At 52.3% G+C, this 19,687-nt stretch overlaps 1 protein-coding gene across 4 annotated transcripts in view; it reads left to right on the top strand.

Annotated features, from left to right (window-relative positions):
- The window catches only part of adamtsl3 (ADAMTS-like 3), a 32,418-nt gene extending 12,958 nt beyond the window's left edge, over positions 1-19,460 (top strand). Inside the window, exons 3-26 of one of the 4 annotated variants that reach the window (XM_061808198.1) lie at positions 7,546-7,673; positions 8,814-8,859; positions 9,190-9,426; positions 9,624-9,750; positions 9,846-9,920; positions 10,475-10,632; positions 10,760-10,871; positions 11,056-11,194; positions 11,277-11,327; positions 11,411-11,615; positions 11,726-11,873; positions 11,956-12,040; positions 13,460-13,752; positions 13,839-13,971; positions 14,698-14,911; positions 14,993-15,172; positions 15,310-15,463; positions 15,538-16,420; positions 16,498-16,625; positions 17,136-17,229; positions 17,299-17,494; positions 17,923-18,032; positions 18,111-18,331; positions 18,397-19,460. In XM_061808198.1, the coding sequence (XP_061664182.1) occupies positions 7,546-7,673; positions 8,814-8,859; positions 9,190-9,426; positions 9,624-9,750; positions 9,846-9,920; positions 10,475-10,632; positions 10,760-10,871; positions 11,056-11,194; positions 11,277-11,327; positions 11,411-11,615; positions 11,726-11,873; positions 11,956-12,040; positions 13,460-13,752; positions 13,839-13,971; positions 14,698-14,911; positions 14,993-15,172; positions 15,310-15,463; positions 15,538-16,420; positions 16,498-16,625; positions 17,136-17,229; positions 17,299-17,494; positions 17,923-18,032; positions 18,111-18,331; positions 18,397-18,506 (4,227 nt within the window). In that variant the 3' untranslated portion in view covers positions 18,507-19,460. Of the gene's footprint in view, positions 1-6,473; positions 6,623-7,545; positions 7,674-8,813; positions 8,860-9,189; positions 9,427-9,623; positions 9,751-9,845; positions 9,921-10,474; positions 10,633-10,759; positions 10,872-11,055; positions 11,195-11,276; positions 11,328-11,410; positions 11,616-11,725; positions 11,874-11,955; positions 12,041-13,459; positions 13,753-13,838; positions 13,972-14,697; positions 14,912-14,992; positions 15,173-15,309; positions 15,464-15,537; positions 16,421-16,497; positions 16,626-17,132; positions 17,495-17,922; positions 18,033-18,110; positions 18,332-18,396 lie in introns of those variants that run through there. The other 3 variants (XM_061808197.1, XM_061808199.1, XM_061808194.1) reach the window with 3 other exon arrangements.
- Positions 19,461-19,687: the final 227 nt, after the last annotated feature.

Below are 19,687 nucleotides of genomic sequence, written 5' to 3'. Positions count from 1 at the left end.
CGCTCCAGGAGGCAGATCCCGGCCTCCGGTGAGTATTCGCTTTGACTTGAGTGAGTACGCCACCAGGGCTGTTTGGTGCGCGTTAAGGCCGACCTCGCCTCCACCCTTCACCTCGTCCCTCGAGAGGGGCGTGACACCTTTTCTCTCTCCTGTTTTTTTTCCCTCCCTCTCCGCATGCTGATCTACTCCCGCAGACTCGAGTAACCTCACAGGAGCGTAAAGAACGTCAACGTTCGGAGACAAATATCCAAAGTTCATCAAAGTGCGCAGGGATCTGGTGACTGAAATTTTGGTCGACTTGAATGAGGAAGCGTGAGGATTATGGGATAATTCCATCTTTTCCACTCTGGGGAAGTTTTCCCAGACAATTTGCTCCTGTTCTTCAAGCTCAAAACCTGTCACGTAAATGTCAGTTTAATTGAGCTCTTCCAAAGCCCACATTGGGAGTTCGGAGCGGGAGGAAACGCGTTGGTGATGGAACAAAAGAGGGGGGAAGGTGGTGACAGGACAAACCGTGTGGATTTCTCCTCAGCTGGCTACCGTCTCGACAATAAATACGTTCATCCTCTCGATAGGCGACTTTGAAGCGGCCCTCTGAAAGGCGATCCCTCGTTTAGGGTGGGCTTGTTTGGAGCTGTACTTGTTTGACGGATGAGCCTTGGCTCCCCACCAGCGCTGGCCTAGCTGTACGGAACCTTCAGCCTCCGTCATATTCCGTACGTGCGGCAACTCACAGGTTTGTGGAATAGTGACAGGTGCTCGCCTGGCAAAAATAACACCCAGAACCCTCCAGAAACATCTCTGGAAGCGACGCGAGGAGGCCCACTGATTGTTGTTCTTGGGCAACCAGGTTGTGGCAGTTCAGCGGTTGGAATACCAGTCGTTTGTCGTCAGTCTAGGGTGTAGGCGAAGGTGGTCGGGTCCTTGTACTGCCGCCTTTGATCCTGGTTTTACAAATTGCGACTTAGGTTCAGAAATAGTCGAGAAACAGCGAATTGGTCCGATGCAAGGTGTCGTGGTCAGGCAAGTGGTGAAAAAAGGGAGAGCAGTGAGTTCACTCACTCGGTGCCTTAGCGGCTGTGGTTAGCCTCTCTCAAACTTCTTCCAACCGTCCGTTTTCCGTACGGCTTATCCTCACCAGGGTCGGGGGCGAGCTGGAGCCGATCACAGCTGACTTGTGATGAGAAAAAAACTGTTGAAAGATTTGCACCAAAGGACAACAACTATCTCAAAAGACAGAAAACGACGCCATTAAAATGCCTCTCTGAGGACTGAGCTTGGATTTGCCTTTCTGCCATGTTTGCTTTGACCGACCCGTGTTTATTTACAAGATGCTGTTTGGACAGGAGGTGCCGAGCCTCGAATGCGCCGTCAAGCCACGCGGCGTTGGCTCTCTGGAGCGTTGTGTTTGTTCCGGCGACAGGAGCTCCCGGCAAACACGGCGCTCCGTACGACAGCCCCGAGCTCGATGCGGTCCCGCGCCATAGCGCTGTGGGTGCTGAGGTTGCCCTCCTGAGGTACGAGGCCTCAGCGCAGAACAAATGCGGGTCCGTGCGCAGCCGCGAGCAGGCCAGCTACTGCTGAACGGTGCCATACGAAATAGGTCAGCCGTCCTACTCCCCCCCCCGCTTCTTCACCACGTCAAGTCAAGCACACATTTGCCGGGTCAAGTGATTATTTCATGTCATTGTTTACATAGCAGGTCGCACCCGGTTCCGATGTTTATACTCCGCAATGTTCCGTGTGCATTTCCATAAACAGTTACGCTTGTACGAGCGGGGGAACAAAGAGGCCGATCCGAGGATTCTTGGATGTCCTTGGCTGTGCCTTGGCACTGCACACTCCAATGGACTCCGAAAGGAGGTGAATGTTACTTTAAGCCTCTCTTCATTCAACGTGTTGGGATGGTAACCGTGTTGTCTTTTTCACTTTTGCATTTTTTTCCCGTCCCGTTCAGCTGCTAGCTCGAGCGTAACGGAGAATCTGTTGCCCCCTTATGCCAGAACAGTTTTGTGGATCTGTTTTTTTTTTTTTTTTTTTTTTTTAAACTGCCAATGTAGTTCTGCTGGATATTTCTTGAAAATTACAGTTGGACAGAACCAGATTTGAAAGCGGAGTGAGTAAATAAGACAGGACAGGACCGTGGCAGTAAGCAAAACGAACAACACGAAGCAATATATGCAGACGACAATGACAAACGGGGATTGACTTTTATTTGCGGCGGCGGTGCTCCGCCCTGGGAGGGAAGAACAATACAATCCCGTCTTTTCCGGGAATTCCCCAAACACCTTGCCTGCTTTTGGACTTGAGTGGTTTTTTTTTCTTTATTTTTGGTTCCCTTCCAAGCCGACCTATTAGCTCTTCACCATCGATCACATCTGTCACTTTGAGAAACATTAAGAATCGCAGAAAGAGGGCAAGAGTGAGCTTCTGCACCAGTTGCTCCTCTTCGGCGCTCGGCTCAGACAGCTCGCCGTCACGGCCGGTGTACGCGACGGCGTTATCCCGGCTGTAATTTCCGGCCGCTGAAAGATTCCCCGCCACCCGCGGTGAGCGGAGATTAGGTTAATCGCTGGGCGACGCGCGTCCCCGAACGTGGGCTCCAACGGCTCGAGCGGTTGTGCACGGACCGACACGTAGTTGAGAATTCAGGGGTTTTCCAGTCCGCAAAGAAATCGTAGATACTCTAATCTTTAGTTTTGTTTGAACTGCAAGTGGCCGCAAGTCACGTGACCGGGAACATGTCATCGCACCCGTGAAGTAAGACCGAGGCCGTTTAGACGTCGGACCATGAACTGGATGTGAAAACGGTCTTGAAGCTGATCCGAGCGCGAATGAAGTGGATGGAAGGAACGTGGACCTGGAATTGAGGCTGGAGTTCAAACTACCTCACCGAGTGCACTTGAGTTCATCGAAGCGGATTGAGGGGGAACTGAGGCGAAGGGTCTCGCCTGAAAATGGATGTACGTTGTACGTTGACTGAACGCGTCAAGGGGTGGAAAATGATTTCTACTTGTGGGAATGTGCATCCTGTTGTGTTTTTCCCAACTTTCCAAATCACGATTCTCTCAATGTACGCGTGTTTGCGCGCAATGAGCGTTCCCCCCCACGAAAACACGAGCATTCTGTTGTGACGCCGCACGCGTCTGTGATTTACGATGTGAAATCCAAAAATATCTGACGGGATTCTCGGCCAAAGTCGGGCGAGCTATCCTTTTCGCAGTCTTTGCAATAATTGTGATAAGGAAGAGTTTGTTTGGACTGTAAAGTGTGGGGGGGGTCAATTATTTGCGGCGCCTGGGGTTTTCTCAGGTTGGACCACGAGCAAACCGTCAGCATTCCGCTGCAAATTCTCAGTGACCTCACTTGGGATAATGACAGGATGAAGGGCAACTCCTCAGAAAATGCTTCGTGCATGCTGTTCGACTTGAAAAGTGTCTGGCCTGTGGTCTTTTTTTTTAGGTTTCTCGTAGCTTTTAATCACTGCCACTAGGTGCCTCTGTTTAGCTGAAGGCTGCAGCATAAATGAGGCGTTGGGAGGCCTTTAAGAATCTTCTTGAAGTTAAAAATGAGACTTTCCTCGCCTTCTTTTGGTGTTTACTAGCCGAGCGGTCCGTTAGATCACGTCAGAATATTTAGACGGCGGTGAGGCTGAGGAACAGCAGTTTAAGGGGTCAGTTTTACACCGGGAGCGACTGGGATCGAGGCATTTTTTTCTGCCCCATTTTCATGTACAGAACTTTGTTGATATTTGAACTTTGCTGGAAGCTGCAGAGAGGTGGGGTAATTGTTTGCCTTGTTGAAAACTTCATTGCGCGTATATCAAAAGAATCTCGGTCAATTTATGGGTTTCACAAAGGAAATTTCGCACTTGAGGTTTCCAAAGATTCACCCCCCCCCTCCCCTTTAATCGTTGCCATATTTACAGGTCAGGTATAGGTCGCGACAAGGAACTGAACCGCCTTCTTGCGCTGCCTGTTATTGCGTCATTATCCAACCGAGGGACGCTCCAAAGGGTTCAAGCCTCACTTTGACCACTTTTATCACATTATTATCGCTTTCTGTGGATGTTCCAGAGCCAAAGACAACACACAATCCCTTCCCAACAATGAAGACCACATGTTACCAATGTGACGGAGTTTTCAGGTTGAAAACGGAAACCTTTCCGGCAGGTCACAGACGGCAAACCGGGGGCTTCGATGGTTGCTTTTGGATGCTTGCGGATCTGTTTCGTGTTCATGGATTCGTTCTCTGTATGCAGTCATTTTGTCCTGACTCTTATGCAATCGACACAAATTTGGGAACATACTTCCACCTTCTTGTCCGTGCAAATGGTGGCAAGGGTTCCACTGGAGTCCGGTATTTAACTGAATTTTGTTGCAGCGCGTATGCGCAACAGGCAGAGATCCAAAACGTGTCCCGCCACAGCGTGTTCATCACTTTATTCTTTTTACGCTTGTATTTTGATGTCCGTCGGGAACCCGCAACAACTGTTAGTCAAAGAAGAAAGTTTGCGGGAGGGTGTTGGATGTGAGCCCCTGCAAATGGAGTCGAGCGGTCTTCTGTCCTCTTGCAAAGTATTTTTGCGAATGCTGTCACAACGTTCATCGGTGTGAGGCACGGAAAGAGACCTTCGGCTTTATGGTACCACCTTGGAATTGAACCACGAGGGTCCAGTTTAACTGACACAGGAAAGTCCTCACCTTTGTTTCACGTTCCTACTTGGGTTCGAGGAGGTGGTCCGGGGGTTGTTGTGGCTGGACTAGGAACCTTGGACTGTTGTCCTGATAAATAAACTATAAACCGAGACCATGCTCTCTCTCACAAAGCTCTCCGACATGGTCTCAAGACGAGGCGGCCTGCCGTAAGGTTTTACCCCCCGGAAAACTTTCTACCTATGGCCTACATTCGAGAACTTTTCCCCACTTGAATAAACCAAAACCTGCAAAGAACCATCCCTTAACCTCAGTTGGCCATGCTCTATAATCTTCAAATATAAGCGCGGGAGCTACAAACCTGGTGGTTTCAAACGAGTCAAAAACAAAAACAAAACCGTCTTATGAGAAGCACTTCAAAGGTGTGTACAAATTTGCGGTTTTTGCTACTCACCTTCCATCTGTCCTAACTTGGGACTGGAGCTGAGGGAATTACATCTCTATTCCGGGTTTGGGCAAGCGTTGGGAAATGTGGTTGCAACTCAGCAGCGCGTCGTTAAAAAAACAAGAAAAAAAATCTATCCTGGTAAAACATTTGAAAGCAGTAGCCTGTTTTAACAATAATCGCAATATTCACGTTGTCCTGGTCGACCGCTGAAGTCGGCGATCTGGAGTTGTCATGGCAACAAGAGCCTCCTGGTCCAAAAGCCAGTGTAGGATTCAAATCATTTTCAACTTTTTTTTATTTGTTGGGCCAACGTTGTTGCAGTCTCGGTGTTACCCAAGTCCTGCGAATCCAGAGTTCTCATCTTCGGGACAATGTTGCGGTGGAGGATCGCTCCCAACGGGTTGTCAGTCGAACGCGTTCATTTCCTTCTTTGGCAGCGGCGGTTGTCAAGGCAAATGCCGAGGTTTATTTTCTGTACTTTCACACTTGCAAATATGAGAAGGCTTTCTTCCGAAAGCAAACATCGGGTTTAGAGCGCAAAAAGGGGTCAAGTGGATGTCCGTCGGTGGTGGAGTTGCTGTGTTTCAATTCTACAACCGTTTTGACTTGGAAGTGCGTGGAGAACCAAAGTGAATCGGATCACGTGCCGGCACGAGAGTTTTTCCCCATCATCCGTTAGTGGATTTATTTTTGTTGTTGTTGTCGCTTCGTGCCGAGTCTTAAACCGGAAAGCCGCTCAGTTTACGATCCGGTCGCCCCGCGCCAAGAGCTGTCCATCTAACGGGCGTTTTTTCCTCCGGAATCCTCCGTCCGCCTGGCCCGTTCCCCACCTCTTCATCCTCTGGTCCGAAAAGCGCCAGATGTTATGAAAGGCTCCATTCAAGTCGCTCGCAAGAATCACTCCTGACGGCTTTTGTGCGCAAACTTGTCACGTGATGTACGCGACGCTCACTGGCAGTCAAATATGCCTCTGCTTTATTTTTTTTTCCCCTTTCTAGTTGTAGTTTTTGGACATTCTTGACGCAAACTAGGTGGGCTTGTCCGGGGGGAAGCCCCCCCCCCCCCCAAAAAAAAGAAGGTGAAGCCAGGCACGAGCAAAGAGGAAGCAGACATTTGCGCGTTCCGAAGAATTAAGTCAGTCAGTTCGACATCATAATCCACGTAAACGTGTGAAGTTGCAACCGCTTTCCAACTCCTTGTTTGAGTTAGCACGCTTGACTGAAGCCCATTTATTGATTGGCTCCTGTGCCAGACTTGAGGACTACTCCCCCCCCCGCCCACCCCCCACCCCCCCAGCCCACTCCTCACATTGCACAGACAAATATACACTCCTCCCTCCCTCCCTTCTCTGAATATCCAACTTAGTCGTGAGGAGCACAGGCGCACAGAGAACGCTACAGTCGGACCGGACGCATAGATTGACCCGGAGAGGAGCACAAACTTCTTCTGCAGACCTGATGAAGTCATGGAGGGTTCAACAGCTTGCAAACTACTGCTGGTGACGGCTGTTCTTATCACGGTACCGTCGCATCTTTCTTCTCCTTCTCGTTTCCCGTTTGTTTTTCCGAGCCCAGGTCTGGATTCGTGCCGCGAAATGTCACATGACGTTGTTTGCCGCGTGGCGCGCGACTCCGGCGCGGCGCTCGCTTGCGCCGAGGTGTCCTTTCGGCTTTCCTGAAAAGTGGCCCTTCTTTCTCTTGAGGTCACGTCGCCCCCCACCCCCCTCCCCCCTCCCCGAGATGCGCAGGACAAGGGATTGAGCAGATGTGCAACGATCGAATGTCTCGCCAACCTGACAAGGCCATCCAGTGAGCGCGTTCAATAGGAGGTGTGCGAGTCGGTCGGGTTTCTCTTTCCCCGTCCAGGAAAATGTCCTCGCGCGCTGACAGGTGACTTGCATCGAATCTGTCCGTCAGTGAGCATCGGCGCTCTCGCTCATTTCCTCTTCTCTGCTTGATTGAGTACACGGGACGAGAGGCCACCTCTCTGTTTTTCTCATCGAGACGACGCGAATGTGCTCCGACGGATGAGACGGATTAGATGGCCGCCAAACGGACACGCGATCCGTTCGATTACGAGCTCCAAATCCCTGCGGGGCCTTGTATTATCCCGCTTGCGTTGAGAACAATAGCGGAGCCAGGAGCCAAAATGGCTTTGTCCTCCTCTCCCACCTCCGCCAGCCTCACTCGGCCTTCGGGTTGACTGCACAATACCCTGATTGCCTTTTAAAAGGAAGGACAATTAAGAGCCTGCCCGGCAAAGTCCGCTTAGTTACCGTAGATCCAAATATCGGAAGCACCGGCTCGCACGCAAAGTCACAAGTAACGGCGTCGCTTTGGCCGTCGGCAGAGTGTGCGGCCACTTCCAAAACTCTGTCCGCACTTTGAATAAGATGAACCTCGGTGCCTTCGCTTCGCCCATTTGAATTCTCTCGATCGGCAGAGCTCCCGGACGGCGCGCTCGGAAGAGGACGGGGACACCCTGTGGGACGCCTGGGGGCCGTGGAGCGAGTGTTCCCGGACCTGCGGGGGAGGAGCGTCGTATTCCCTCAGGCGGTGCCTCACTTCCAAGTAAGTCGCAAATGGAAAAAAAAAAAAACGAGATGCCGTGTTTAGAAAATGAAAGACCTTAATTGAGTTTTCGGTAAATGGAAACAACTCGTAAGCGCGTGTCGCCCGCAACACCTCTGAGGCAGAATTGTAGGCGTGTTCACATTTTTTACAGAAATGAATCATGTTGTCCTGATTAGTTCTGCTCTAGTGACAGACTTTGCTCACATCTGGGTCACGTACCACCAATGTACGGATCGGGTGTCGCGGCAAGGCTTAATCGAGTGCTGCTCCGTATGATTTATCGGATCGGCGGCTATTCCGATTCCAAATCAAGGACTACAAACATTTAACCGCGCGTTAGCTACCTAATCTCTGTCCATCCGGAGCAGGCTGAAATCAATCGGAAAAGAGGAATCGCTCGGATTCCGGATCACCACTCGAAACCGTAGCCTTACACACTTGTATTTCAAAGTTTGTTGTATTTCAATACCCGAGAGACAAATTTTACGTATTGGGACTACTATTTGGAGACCCAGTCAAATATTCAAAGAAACGGGGACCTTCTTTACGAGGCCGGTTGGGTAATTCCGAGGCCTCGTTTAGAATTCCTTACAAAACTCTTAATTAGACCGACGCCATTAAGCCCGATGTAGTTGTGGTCGTCCCTTTTTGGGGTAATCTTTTTTTTTTAATGCCTTGTGCTTGTGTCGAAGTAGTTTGGAGCCATTATCGCCTCATTTGAAAACCTGTCGCAACATGTTGCACGAAGCGGCTTCCGCAAGCTAGTCAGCTAACAATCGACCCCAAACCGAAGTATTATTTAGGAGTTGTAGGATTTTTCGCTGCTTCAGCTGTCCCATTATTGGCTCTGTCCCCCTTTTTCAAATAAGTTCTGAGACTTATCCCCTCCGACCACAGTGGCACAGTGTTGCCCTTGAAACGCGGTCACGTTATCCGGCCGCTTTTATGTTTTTGCGAGCTCGCCGCAGAATCCCGTGCTCTTGCGGCTCACCACGCGCGAGAAAAAGTGCCGAGCAAATGTCGAGCTAACCGCCCGCCGTCGAGTGCGCATGACTGGTGTGTATTGTGGTTCGCCTCATCGTTCACCGCCACCCAAAACCAGTTCACACAAGTGCTCCCACCTCTCTCCTCCTACAGGACTTGCGAAGGGCAGAATATCAAATATCGCACATGCAGTAATGTGGTAAGTTCAGCATCTTCATCCAGGACCGGTTCTTGAAGCGATCATGCATGCAAATAGCGTGAACCCCCTCTATAAGGATGGGAGCCCTGCCGTGATCAGCGAAAATCGACCAAGAATTGACGCCCTCTAAAGGGATTTGCAATTTGATACAATTTTCATTGAATTAAAATGGAGAGACCATCTAAAGAACACGCTAGCACAAGCTAGCACGATATTACCAATGGGCAAACACCCTCAAAAATGTCAATAATGCTGAACCATAACAATTGCGGGGGTTCACCGGAATGCAAAGCAACATGTAATTGCACTTGTACACCACGTTATCCTCAGGACTGCCCTCTGGACGCCGGAGACTTCCGGGCTCAACAGTGTTCGGCCCACGCGGACGTCCGCCACCAGGGCCAGTATCACGAGTGGCTGCCCGTCTACAATGACCCGGACAACCCGTGCGCCCTCAAGTGCAAATCTAAGGGCTCGGGGCTGCTGGTGGAGTTGGCGCCCAAGGTTCTCGACGGGACTCGGTGCTACACTGAGTCCTTAGACATGTGCATCAGTGGGCTGTGCCAGGTGGGAGCGAGACCTGCACTACTACAAAAGACACAATCTACGGCGCCCTGAAAAACCATCCGATATTCTCCTTCTTCTGGTCGCTCTTCGTTTGGAACGTGTCAAACTAACTTTCGACTAACTTTCTACTGCAAGTCTTTGTCCGTTTTGAAATGACGACCTTTTTATCAGACCAGGAGGGTGTGCGTGCGTTGCAGGTCGTGGGCTGCGATCACGAGTTGGGGAGTGGGGCCAAGGAGGACAACTGCGGCGTGTGCGGTGGCGACGGCTCCTCGTGCAGGCTGGTACGAGGGCAGTACAAATCCCAGCATTCCTCGGGAAAAAGTACGTCCAATGGCGACATTTCACTGCGTTGTCGCTCAGGTTGAAATGAGTCAATAAACATTCCCCTCCCCCCTCCCCCCTCCCCCCTTCTCAAGCCGTGGACACCGTTGTCGTCATCCCATTCAAGAGTCGACACGTGCGTCTTATCTTGAAAGGCCCGGATCACTTGTGTAAGTCTTGGTAGGTCCAGGGTGCTCTTCCATCCAAGTTAGCCAAATACTTCATCTGGATAGCGTCCAACGTATTGCTAGGCTGCACATCTTGAAGCGCGCGTCCGTCCATTGGCAAATATCGGGCATTTGGACCCAGCAGCCGAGGTTCCCATCGTCGCCAGACAAATCGAATCAGTTGCTCATCACGTGTTTAACCAACTGAATGTTTTGATTACAACTTGGCTTTCCCGAGCACTTTTTTCTGAACGTTTGGCACGCAAATTGGAACCATGTGTCGACGGACGTCGACCGCCGTTGGTTACCGCTCCATCCGGCGCTCGCCAATGTTTTCGTTGCCCTTAATGTACGCGGTGGGAAGCCACACGGCCGTGTCGGGCCCAGGGTTGAAGCGAGGTCAAGCCGTGTAAGGGCTCCAAACCTTCAAGTGCGTTTCCCGTCAGTTTGTTTCCAGCGTGCTCACAATTAGCTCGTAAAGAAAGCGCATTTGCCAAGGACGCAAAATCTCAGCGGAATCGAAGACCCTGACGATCGTACGCTTCTCCCTTCTTTAGATGTGGAGAGCAAGACTCTGCAAGGGGCGAAAGGCCAGCGCATCTTGGAGAAAACGGGCCAGTACCAACTGGAAAACACCACCTTGGACTACCAGAAACTGCCCGACAAGGAAGTGCTGAGAATTCCCGGCCCGCTCGGGGCCGATTTCACCGTACAAGTAAGCGCTGCCCGTCACTTCAGGTGCTTCAAATCTGGACGTGACAATAAAGGGGGATTATCGATTGCAGGCCTACATGGTCAGGTGTGGAAAATAGATCCTCAGTTCACGAATATTTTTCCGGCAGGTTCAGTTTGCAAGTGGACCCGATAGCGTCGTCCAGTACTTATTCTACCAACCCATCGTCCACCGGTGGAGGGAAACAGACTTCTTCCCTTGCTCTGTGACATGTGGTGGCGGTAAGGGAGGAAAACCTAACTCGACTCCTTTTGAGAACGGTCGTGAACGATCGCCGGGGGATTCATTCACGTGACGTCTTTTCGGACTGACACTTCACACGCTACAATGGGAGAAAGCGCTGTCTTTTTGCCATCTTTAACTCGGTGCGAAAGGGTCTATCGGAGCCTCTTTTCCTCGGCCCAGGGTACCAGCTGACGTCGGCGGAGTGCTTTGACCTGCGGAGCGGCCGAGTGGTGGTAGACCAGTATTGCCATTACTACCCCGAGAACGTCAAGCCAAAACCCAGACTCCAAGAGTGCAACATGGAGCCGTGCCTGGCCAGGTTAGAAAGCTTGATTTGTTTTTTTTGGGGGGAAGACACTGGAAAATCGCTTTAAAAGGTTTCAAAGTTTCTTGTCTTTCAGTGATGGCTACAAGCAGATTATGCCGTATGACCTCTACCACCCCCTGCCTCGGTACATCCCCCTCACATCTCTCGCAAAAATGACGACACAGAGTACAGTAAATGCATGCGCATTTCATTCTTTTGCCGTGTCAGGTGGGAGAGCAGCCCTTGGACCGCCTGCTCCACTTCCTGCGGCGGGGGCGTCCAGAGTCGCTCGGTTTCCTGTGTGGAGGAAGACATGCAGGGGACCGTCACGGTGACGGATGAATGGAAGTGCCTCTACGCCCCCAAGATGGCCGTCTTGCAGCCCTGCAGCGCCTTTGACTGCCCCACCTGGGTGGCCCAGGAGTGGTCACCTGTAAGTTTTTGAGGGTGGGGTCGCACCAAACTCGCCAGACAGTTTGTTTTTTTTTAGGTACTCTTGTCACGTCCAACCCCTGAACCCCCCCACCCCCCCACCCCCCTCAGTGCACCGTCACGTGCGGTCAGGGTCTGCGCTACAGGGTGGTGCTGTGCATTGATCACAGGGGGCTCCACGCGGGGGGATGCAACCCTGCGACCAAGCCCCACATCAAGGAAGAGTGCCTGGTGACCGTGCCCTGCTACAAAACCGTCGGTGGGTTTGGAGTCATGCGGGGAAAAGAGTTTTCAAATACCTGCGAACAGAGGCTTTTTCTTCCCCCTCTTTGGTGCTTCAGACACGCTCCCCGTGGAGGCCAAACCGCCGTGGCATAAGCAGGCCATCGAGCTGGACCAGGAGATCGTTGTAACCGAGGAGCCCGAGTGAGTGACCGAACTGACGGTCCGCATTTACGGCAAAACGGAACTCGGTGTTGACAGTTTCCCAAAGCTCCACGGTATTGCGGTTGCGGTTGCGGCGGCGGCGAGAGCCGGCGGCAGTTCTTAGTGTGCACCTGTTGTCCGCACCTGTCAAAACACCGCACGCGCCGTTTGGCGCCGGGTTCGGAAAAACGCCGTATGTTATTTATCGGCACATCTGGGCTGAATGAGCAGCGTGGATAAACTCAATTCAGAGTTGAAGGGGATTGGGTAGAGCCCAAGATGGATTTATTGGCACGTGTGTTGTGTTCTTTGTTCGCTTTGTCCCAAGTTAGATGTTTCGCGCTCCTTTTGCTCGGCCGAACACCCGCGTTGTCAGATCCCGCTCGTAAACGCGATGTACGGGGCCGCGCGAGGTGACGAAGAGGAAGCTGAAAGTGAGCCGGGTGGGGGCGGAGCACTTGGAACAGGTCCGCCCCCTCTGTCGCGAGCTACCCGCGTTGCCGCTGCACATCCGCAGATGTTGTCGATGTTTTTGTCTCGCATATCAATCGCGTGATAAAGTCTGCCCTCCGGAGACATTTGGAGTGCGGCCCGGCGCTTTGCACGACTTCCGCGAGCGAGCGCGTCGGCCAGTTCGAAACATCTGCGACTTTGACTCGTCTCTGAAGTGAGAAAGCTGCGAGCGAGGACAAAGAAGCGTGTCTTCCCACCCTGCAAATACACGCGTGTAATTTAGCCTCGTTCACAAGCCAACACTAATACCGTGTCTGCCGAGCATGTGGGACAAAATTACACCGACCAGTCCCGGATTGGATTTTCAAAGAAGGGAAAAAAAAAAAAAAAAAACCAACAACAACAACCCACCACTCAATTAAATATCTTCACGAAACGGAAATGTAATCGACGAGATTAGGAAGGAGCTTTTAGGCGGATATGGCAAACATGTGCTCACGGGAGACATCACGAAAACTCCCAAACATCTTTCCGTGGACGTCTCGGATCCGCTTGCGCTGAAGTTTTTTTGGGTAGACGATTCAACCGAGGCAAACGTTCGTCCTTCGCCGGGGATTCGGTTCACGGACGGCGGCCCGTTTAAACGTGAAATAGCGGGGAGCCTTCAAGGGATGACTTTGAAAGCAGCGTGATTGAACACCCCCCAAATCCTTTTTTGTGCGCACTCCTCGAGAGATTGGATTGACGGCGAGTGTGGCGGCTGAACGTTTGCCAACCTCTTCATGGTCTAGCCAGTCATGTGTCTGAATGACAAGCTTTTGATCCCAAGAACGGGCGGGACACAACTGATTTGGACTGGGTGGGAATTTAGATCGCTGTTACCGAGTAATGAATCGAGCTACCGTTAGCTCGCAAGTGACGTGTCGGAGACAGCTGGTCTGTATGATTCTCGTCTCTCGTTCCCAGCTTCATCCCCGGTCCTTGGCAGCCCTGCAGTAGAACGTGCGGCGTCGGGACCGAGCGGCGCACCGTCAAGTGCCAGGTCTTGCTCTCCTTCGCGCGGACTGTGGCCGACCTCCCGGACGACGAGTGCAAAGGCGTCAAGCCTGCGACGGACCGGGTTTGCTACCGGACTCCCTGCCGGAACCCGGAAGGCGACGACGACCGAGACGCGGAGAAGGGGGAGGACCGGGAGGAGGAGGGGCCGCACGAGTGGGAGTATGACGGGTTCACCGAGTGTTCCAAGAGCTGCGGAGGAGGTAGGAAACTTTCCCTGTGTCCGCCGTCGCTCACATGGACTGCCCGTGAACCGGAATCCTTTTTGTCACGTGCGTTTGGAGCTCAGGTGTGCAGGAGGCTGTGGTGATCTGCCTAAACAAGCAGACCAGGGAGGCGGCAGCGGACCAGAGTTGGTGCGCGAGCACCGGGAGGCCCCTGCCACTCCTGCAGGACTGCAGAACGCAGCCCTGCCCCCCGAGGTAAAAGCCTCAAGGCAACGGGTTGAAATATTTGGCACCGACGCGTTTGGTTTTCGCAGACTGTGCAATGACAGCTGGGATGTGGACGTCAATTGCCAAGAGCCCCTCTGCCTTCGTTCGTCTCACAGCTGCAAGTGTTTGACTGTGAGAAAACACGTCATGAATAGAATCCCATCGCATACCCGTGACATTATTTGAATAAATCAGACAGAGATGGATTGCCAACCATATCGCCGAGAATAGGAAATAACATTTGAATTTGAATGACTGACGGCGCCCGTTTGGCCTTCACGCCTTTCGCGGCGCTCCCTCTTGTCAGCAAACACGGAGGGAGGCCGGAAGCCGGGCTTCGCGGGCCTTGAAACGTGTTTTCAGGCACAACAAGGACCGTATTGGATGTGTTTCCTTTGGCCTTCCGCTCGCTCCCCGAGGCCTCCTCGTTAAGCGGTACTCTTTGGACAGTCCTCCCCTTGAGGAAACACAAGCATAACGTTAATGCCGAACGCCTGAACCGTGCTCCGTTCCCGATCCTCCTCGGGGGCTCGGACTAACAATGAATCATTTGGAAATGAAAACGTTTAAATTAGCATCAAATCGTGACGCGAAACTGGGATTAGTTCATCGGGTTCTTGATGTGAGGGTGAGAAAAATCAGAAGGAGGGCTCACATTGGAACCGGGTCAATGCATAACTTGGCATTATGGTCAATAATAAATATTGTTCACAGGTGGGAAGTGGGGGAGTGGAGCCAGTGCTCCGCTTCCTGCGGGGTCGGCCTGAGGTCCCGCACCGTGGCGTGCGTTCTCGGGCCGCCGTCTCAGGACAACAGCACCTCGGAGATTTTGCCAAATGAAAACTGCCGCGACCCAAAACCGAACCCCGTGCAGGCCTGCAACCGCTTTGACTGCCCTCCTGTGTGGGAGACGCCGGAATGGGGGCAGGTAAGACGACAAATGCGTAGCTCCAAGACGAGAAGACCACGTCACGCTTTCACGCTCGTGTCTCCGTCGCTGTCGCTGCAGTGCTCCGGTCCTTGTGGCGACGGAGTCGAAAGGAGGCCCGTTCTGTGTAAGCAGCGCTTGGCTGACGGGACAATCCTGGAGCTGCCGGACACGTTTTGTCCCTCAAAGATGCCACCAAACCAGCGGGCGTGTAGCGGAGAACAGCCGTGCCCACCTCAGTGGGTCACAAGTTGGTCCCAGGTAGGTCCAATCAATCCCACCAAGCGGTACTGATAGATTGTATTAATGAACCCCCATAAAAATGGCACCTTACGGTACGGAGTACCATTGAGTTCGAAGCTAAAGGTTGCATTTTTGCGCGTGGTCATCATGTGCAGTGCTCGGTGACCTGTGGAAATGGTATGCAGAGGCTTGAAGCACTCTGCGGGAAACAAGGGGAGGATGGACGATCTCGGACCGTCCATCCGAGCAATTGCTCCTCTCTAGCGCGACCCACCGGGATCCGACTGTGCTCTTTGAGGCTCTGCAAGAGTAAGCGACCGTCTTTGCGCTGTAGGTGGAAGATTGTCGAGAAAATAACTCAAGCAGTGTGTCTTTCGTCACAGATTCACCCAACCCCAGCCCTGCCATCCTCGCGCAGAGGAATGTGTACATCCAGTGGCGGACGACCAAAAAGGTCCATTTGGTGGTAGGCGGCGCTGCCTATCTGCTCCCTCGGACAAGTGTGGTCCTGCGCTGTCCGACCCGCCACATCCGAAAGGCAAATATCCGATGGCTGAAAGAAGGAAAGCCTCCGGGGAGTCTCCCGGGTCTGTCCGCGACTCCGATGGGATTAGTGAAGATCCAGCATGTTGGCAATTCTGACGGCGGGAGGTACACCTGCGTCGCAGGCCAAGCCGAGGAGCATTTAGACCTACGGGTGATCGGTGCCGAGCGGAGGTTGCACAGACCGCAGGCGGAGAGGGTACGGGAGCTGTCCCTCTTCCCTACCGGGTACGACCACGTTGTCCAACGCTTGCTGCAACTCAAGGCAGCAAAAAACAAGACCGCCTCGGAAGACCGGCGGGGCGCTTTGGATATCCCCGATGTTGTCGTTCTTGATAGCCAGAAGCTGGATGAGATCGACACCCTCAGAGGACAAGGGGAGGAAGTTATTGCTCTGTTGCTCAGCAAGCTGACCCCGTCCCACTACCAAACCAATGAGTCAACTCATCAAAACCCAGAAATGGATTCAGCCTCCGCCCAAGGGCCTCTTTTGCGTACACCAAAGACGAAAAGCTACTCAACCAGGTCCAGAAGCCCGGTGATCATCCAGAGCCCCCCGAAAACTGCGACGGTGTTGTCCTCCGATGTCACGGTGAGTATAGGCGCGCCGGTAGTGCTGCGGAAGCCCTACGCCAGTTTGGAAATCAAGTGTGAGTCTGTCGGTTCCCCGGAACCATCCCTCACCTGGACCAAAAATGGAAAACGGTTGCGCTACGACAGCAGGTATGACTTGACGAGTCGTGAACAAAATTGCAGGTGAGCTAAAGATTGAACTGAGTGGACATCTTTTGCGCTGGCAGAATCGACATATCGCCGGGCGGCTCGCTGAAGATTCGGTCCCCGAACCGGGCGGATGAGGGTCTGTACACCTGCACCGCAAGGAATCGACTCGGGACCTCGTCGCGCTCATCTTGGCTGCAGATTGCGGGTGAAAATCCACAACCCTGCTAAGTTTAAATAGCAAGTAACAGATCCTCCCGGGGGTTTGTTTTCAGGCGGTAGCGCTTTGTCTCCGTTTCCGACTCAAGCTCGGAAATTCTGGGAAGTCGCACTCGCGCAGTGTGGAGCAGAGTCATTTTTTTTTTTTTTACTGGGTCGCGGAGCAGCGGCTGGTCTGGCTTAGTCAGTGGTGGGGAATGTGCGGTGCGTGCCATAAGCGCAAGTCCCTCCAGAGCTTCACTATCCCAGCTCTCCTCGAGGCGTGACCACGCGCGACCTCTCTGGATTCCAATCAAAGTGACTGCGCCGCCGCTTTCCTCACGTTCTGGCGCTTTTCTCACCCATACGATAACAATTAGACGGCTCGGGGGGGGGGGTAGGTTTCAAAGAGGATAAGCTGCTGCGTTCAGAGTTATGAAGGATAACTAGGCTGTCACGGGACAAGCTATTCCATGTCCCCCCCCTCTTGATGAAGTCCCGTCAACTGTATTTTCAGCAGGCAGCGGAAGGAACTGCGTCCAAGCCGTCCGAGCCAGCGGCCCCGTCGTTTGCCCCGATCCGAGCGACGGCAGCATCCAGCCGGCTGCGAGCAGGTCGGCGGCGGAAATGCACCGTTTGGGTTTCGGAACGATTGGAGGACTCAGGAAAGTCTCTCCCGGCAGTTGGCGCGCGGACCCGTGGGCGCCGTGCTCGGCCAGCTGTGGCGGCGGCTCCCAGACCAGACGAGTGCGCTGCGTGGAGAGCGGGTCGAGGGAGGTGGCGCGCCAGCGCTGCGCCAGTGCGGGGCGGAGACCTTCGGATGCCAGGATATGTAACGTTCATCCCTGCGCCAGTTGGGCCACAAGCACCTGGGGGGTGGTAAGTCCACTCCTGTTATCCAAATATAATACCAAGTCACGGAGAAATTAAAGGGTGTGGTCCCTCACTTTGCGGTTCCGACCCAATTTCATTTTTTTTTTTTTTCATAAAATGGGACTTATACTCTGTTATGGTTAAAACCAGCACATCGGTTTGACACCCTCAAAATATAAACGCTGACCTGATCAAAGAAAGTGTACACGTTCTTCTTTGAGCAGGGAAATGGCTTTTTCTAGCATTTTCTATTCTCGAGAAATCAGATGAAGAACTGGGTCACCTGAAACTCTGGTTCCTGACTCAAAAGTGGAGAAAATGAGAGGACCACCTCCAGAAATGCTCGAATTTCACATTGAGATTCACTGATAAGCAATTACAAATCCATTCCGATCGATTCTCGGTTTTCCTGTCGTTCTTTTCGGATGTTTTAGTGTCACGGTCAATGCGCGGGGTCAAGTTCGGCAGCGCAGTACCGCCACGTTTTCTGCCGAGACAGAAACGGCACCGAGGTCCCTTCCGGGATGTGCGGCGGCCTCCGACGGTAAACAACAAACCGTCCGGTGGAATGTTTCCCTCCGCCGGGATTCACTTCTCCACTCCCTCGTGTTCCCATTCCAAGACCGAGCTCGGCGAGGAACTGCTCGGCGGACGCCTGCGCCCCGCAGTGGCGGGTCGGACCGTGGACGCAGTGCACCGCCACCTGCGGCCGACACGGCTTCCAGTCGCGCCGTGTGGTCTGCGCGCAGCGGAACGGCGGAAAGGCGGCGCGGGAGCGCCGCTGCGTGCGGAGGCCTCGTCCGCCCAGCTGGCAGCGCTGCAACACGGCACCCTGCGGGCGAGGTGAGCCGTTCGAACGTCGCCGCGCGAGTGTCCCGACAAGCGTAACGCCGCTTTGATGACCGCAGCCCGAGAGTGTCGAGACAGCACCAGGTACTGTGAGAAGGTGCGAGAGTTGGACCTGTGCATGCTGCCGCAGTTTAAGAGTCGCTGCTGCCACTCCTGCCTCGGCACCTGACGGACGAGGGGGAACGTCGGGCGCCGGGACCGTCGGCTTCGGGACCGCTTACCGGAGGATTGCATCACGCAACGGGCCTTTTCATACCGGACGTGATGTGATAACCACTGGAAAACTTTTGCGATACGTCTTCCCGGGCGACTCGTCTCGGCCAAAGGAAAAAACAAAAAACTCCAATTGAATAAGACAGGAGCTAGAACTGAATGTTGTGTGTGTGTGTGCGTGTGTGTGTGTTGGGGGGGGGGGATTCCTTCTGGGGTTGCACTCATGACTGAAGAAAAATAGGAGGGGGGGGGGGGACTTTTTGCACTCGAAATCAACTGAAGTCTGACCATGTTGATTTTTTTTTTTTTTCATTACATTGAACTATTTTGCCTGGTGATTTCCAAATGATTTCTCTAGATATGTATTTTAACCACTTTTTTTTTTTAACAATGCTTTTGCACATTTAGTCGTGACACGTCTCCTTAATTCCTTTGACTCTAATTCCTCCCTTTTGGCTCACGCGCGACACATTAGCGGAAAAGCTAGCACAACGTCGGAAAACAGCAAGATTGGAGCGTCCGCATTGCTGTCATTTTTCACTTTTCTTTTTTCGTACATATTTAATCATTTGTTATTTATTCAGCAAAATGGGCACTTTGTGATACTAGTGCAACACGTTTAAGAACGGGGCGACTACTTGGCTTTTAGTTGATGCTCAATTGTTTGATTTTATGAGAAGGAACTGTCGTCATATCATGTACACGCTTCATTTGTGTAGATATGTATTTTTTGCCTTATTTATTTCCATGAGTCTCCGTGTGTATAGTTTTGTAAATAAACAAGGTTGGGTTTTACATTTGAAGTCGCGTATTGACGATTGTTGTTTGATGTACATCTCGAGGGCGCCCCCCGTTGGTGACTTGATCTCAACTTTGTAAAAGAATAAAATGAAGCACATTCCTTTTACAACCCTGACGTTTTCGGTGTTTTTTTTTCTTAATAAAACAATAAAAAGAGGTAAATATTATGAAAGCGAATATACAATCCATCCGTCTTCTCTACAGTTGTGCCTCACGACGATTTGTTTATTGAAACGTTGCGGCTAGCTTACTTGGCTAACCTTTAATATATATATTTAATACGTCTACTGGATATGCTTCTAGCTTATTCAATTATTACTATCACAAAAATGTCAC

The sequence above is a fragment of the Syngnathoides biaculeatus genome, chromosome 21, assembly GCF_019802595.1.
Source record: "Syngnathoides biaculeatus isolate LvHL_M chromosome 21, ASM1980259v1, whole genome shotgun sequence".
Classification (NCBI taxonomy): Eukaryota; Metazoa; Chordata; class Actinopteri; order Syngnathiformes; family Syngnathidae; genus Syngnathoides; species Syngnathoides biaculeatus.
Note: the sequence above shows the minus strand (reverse complement) of the source record. Positions and strands in the feature narration are given on the sequence as shown.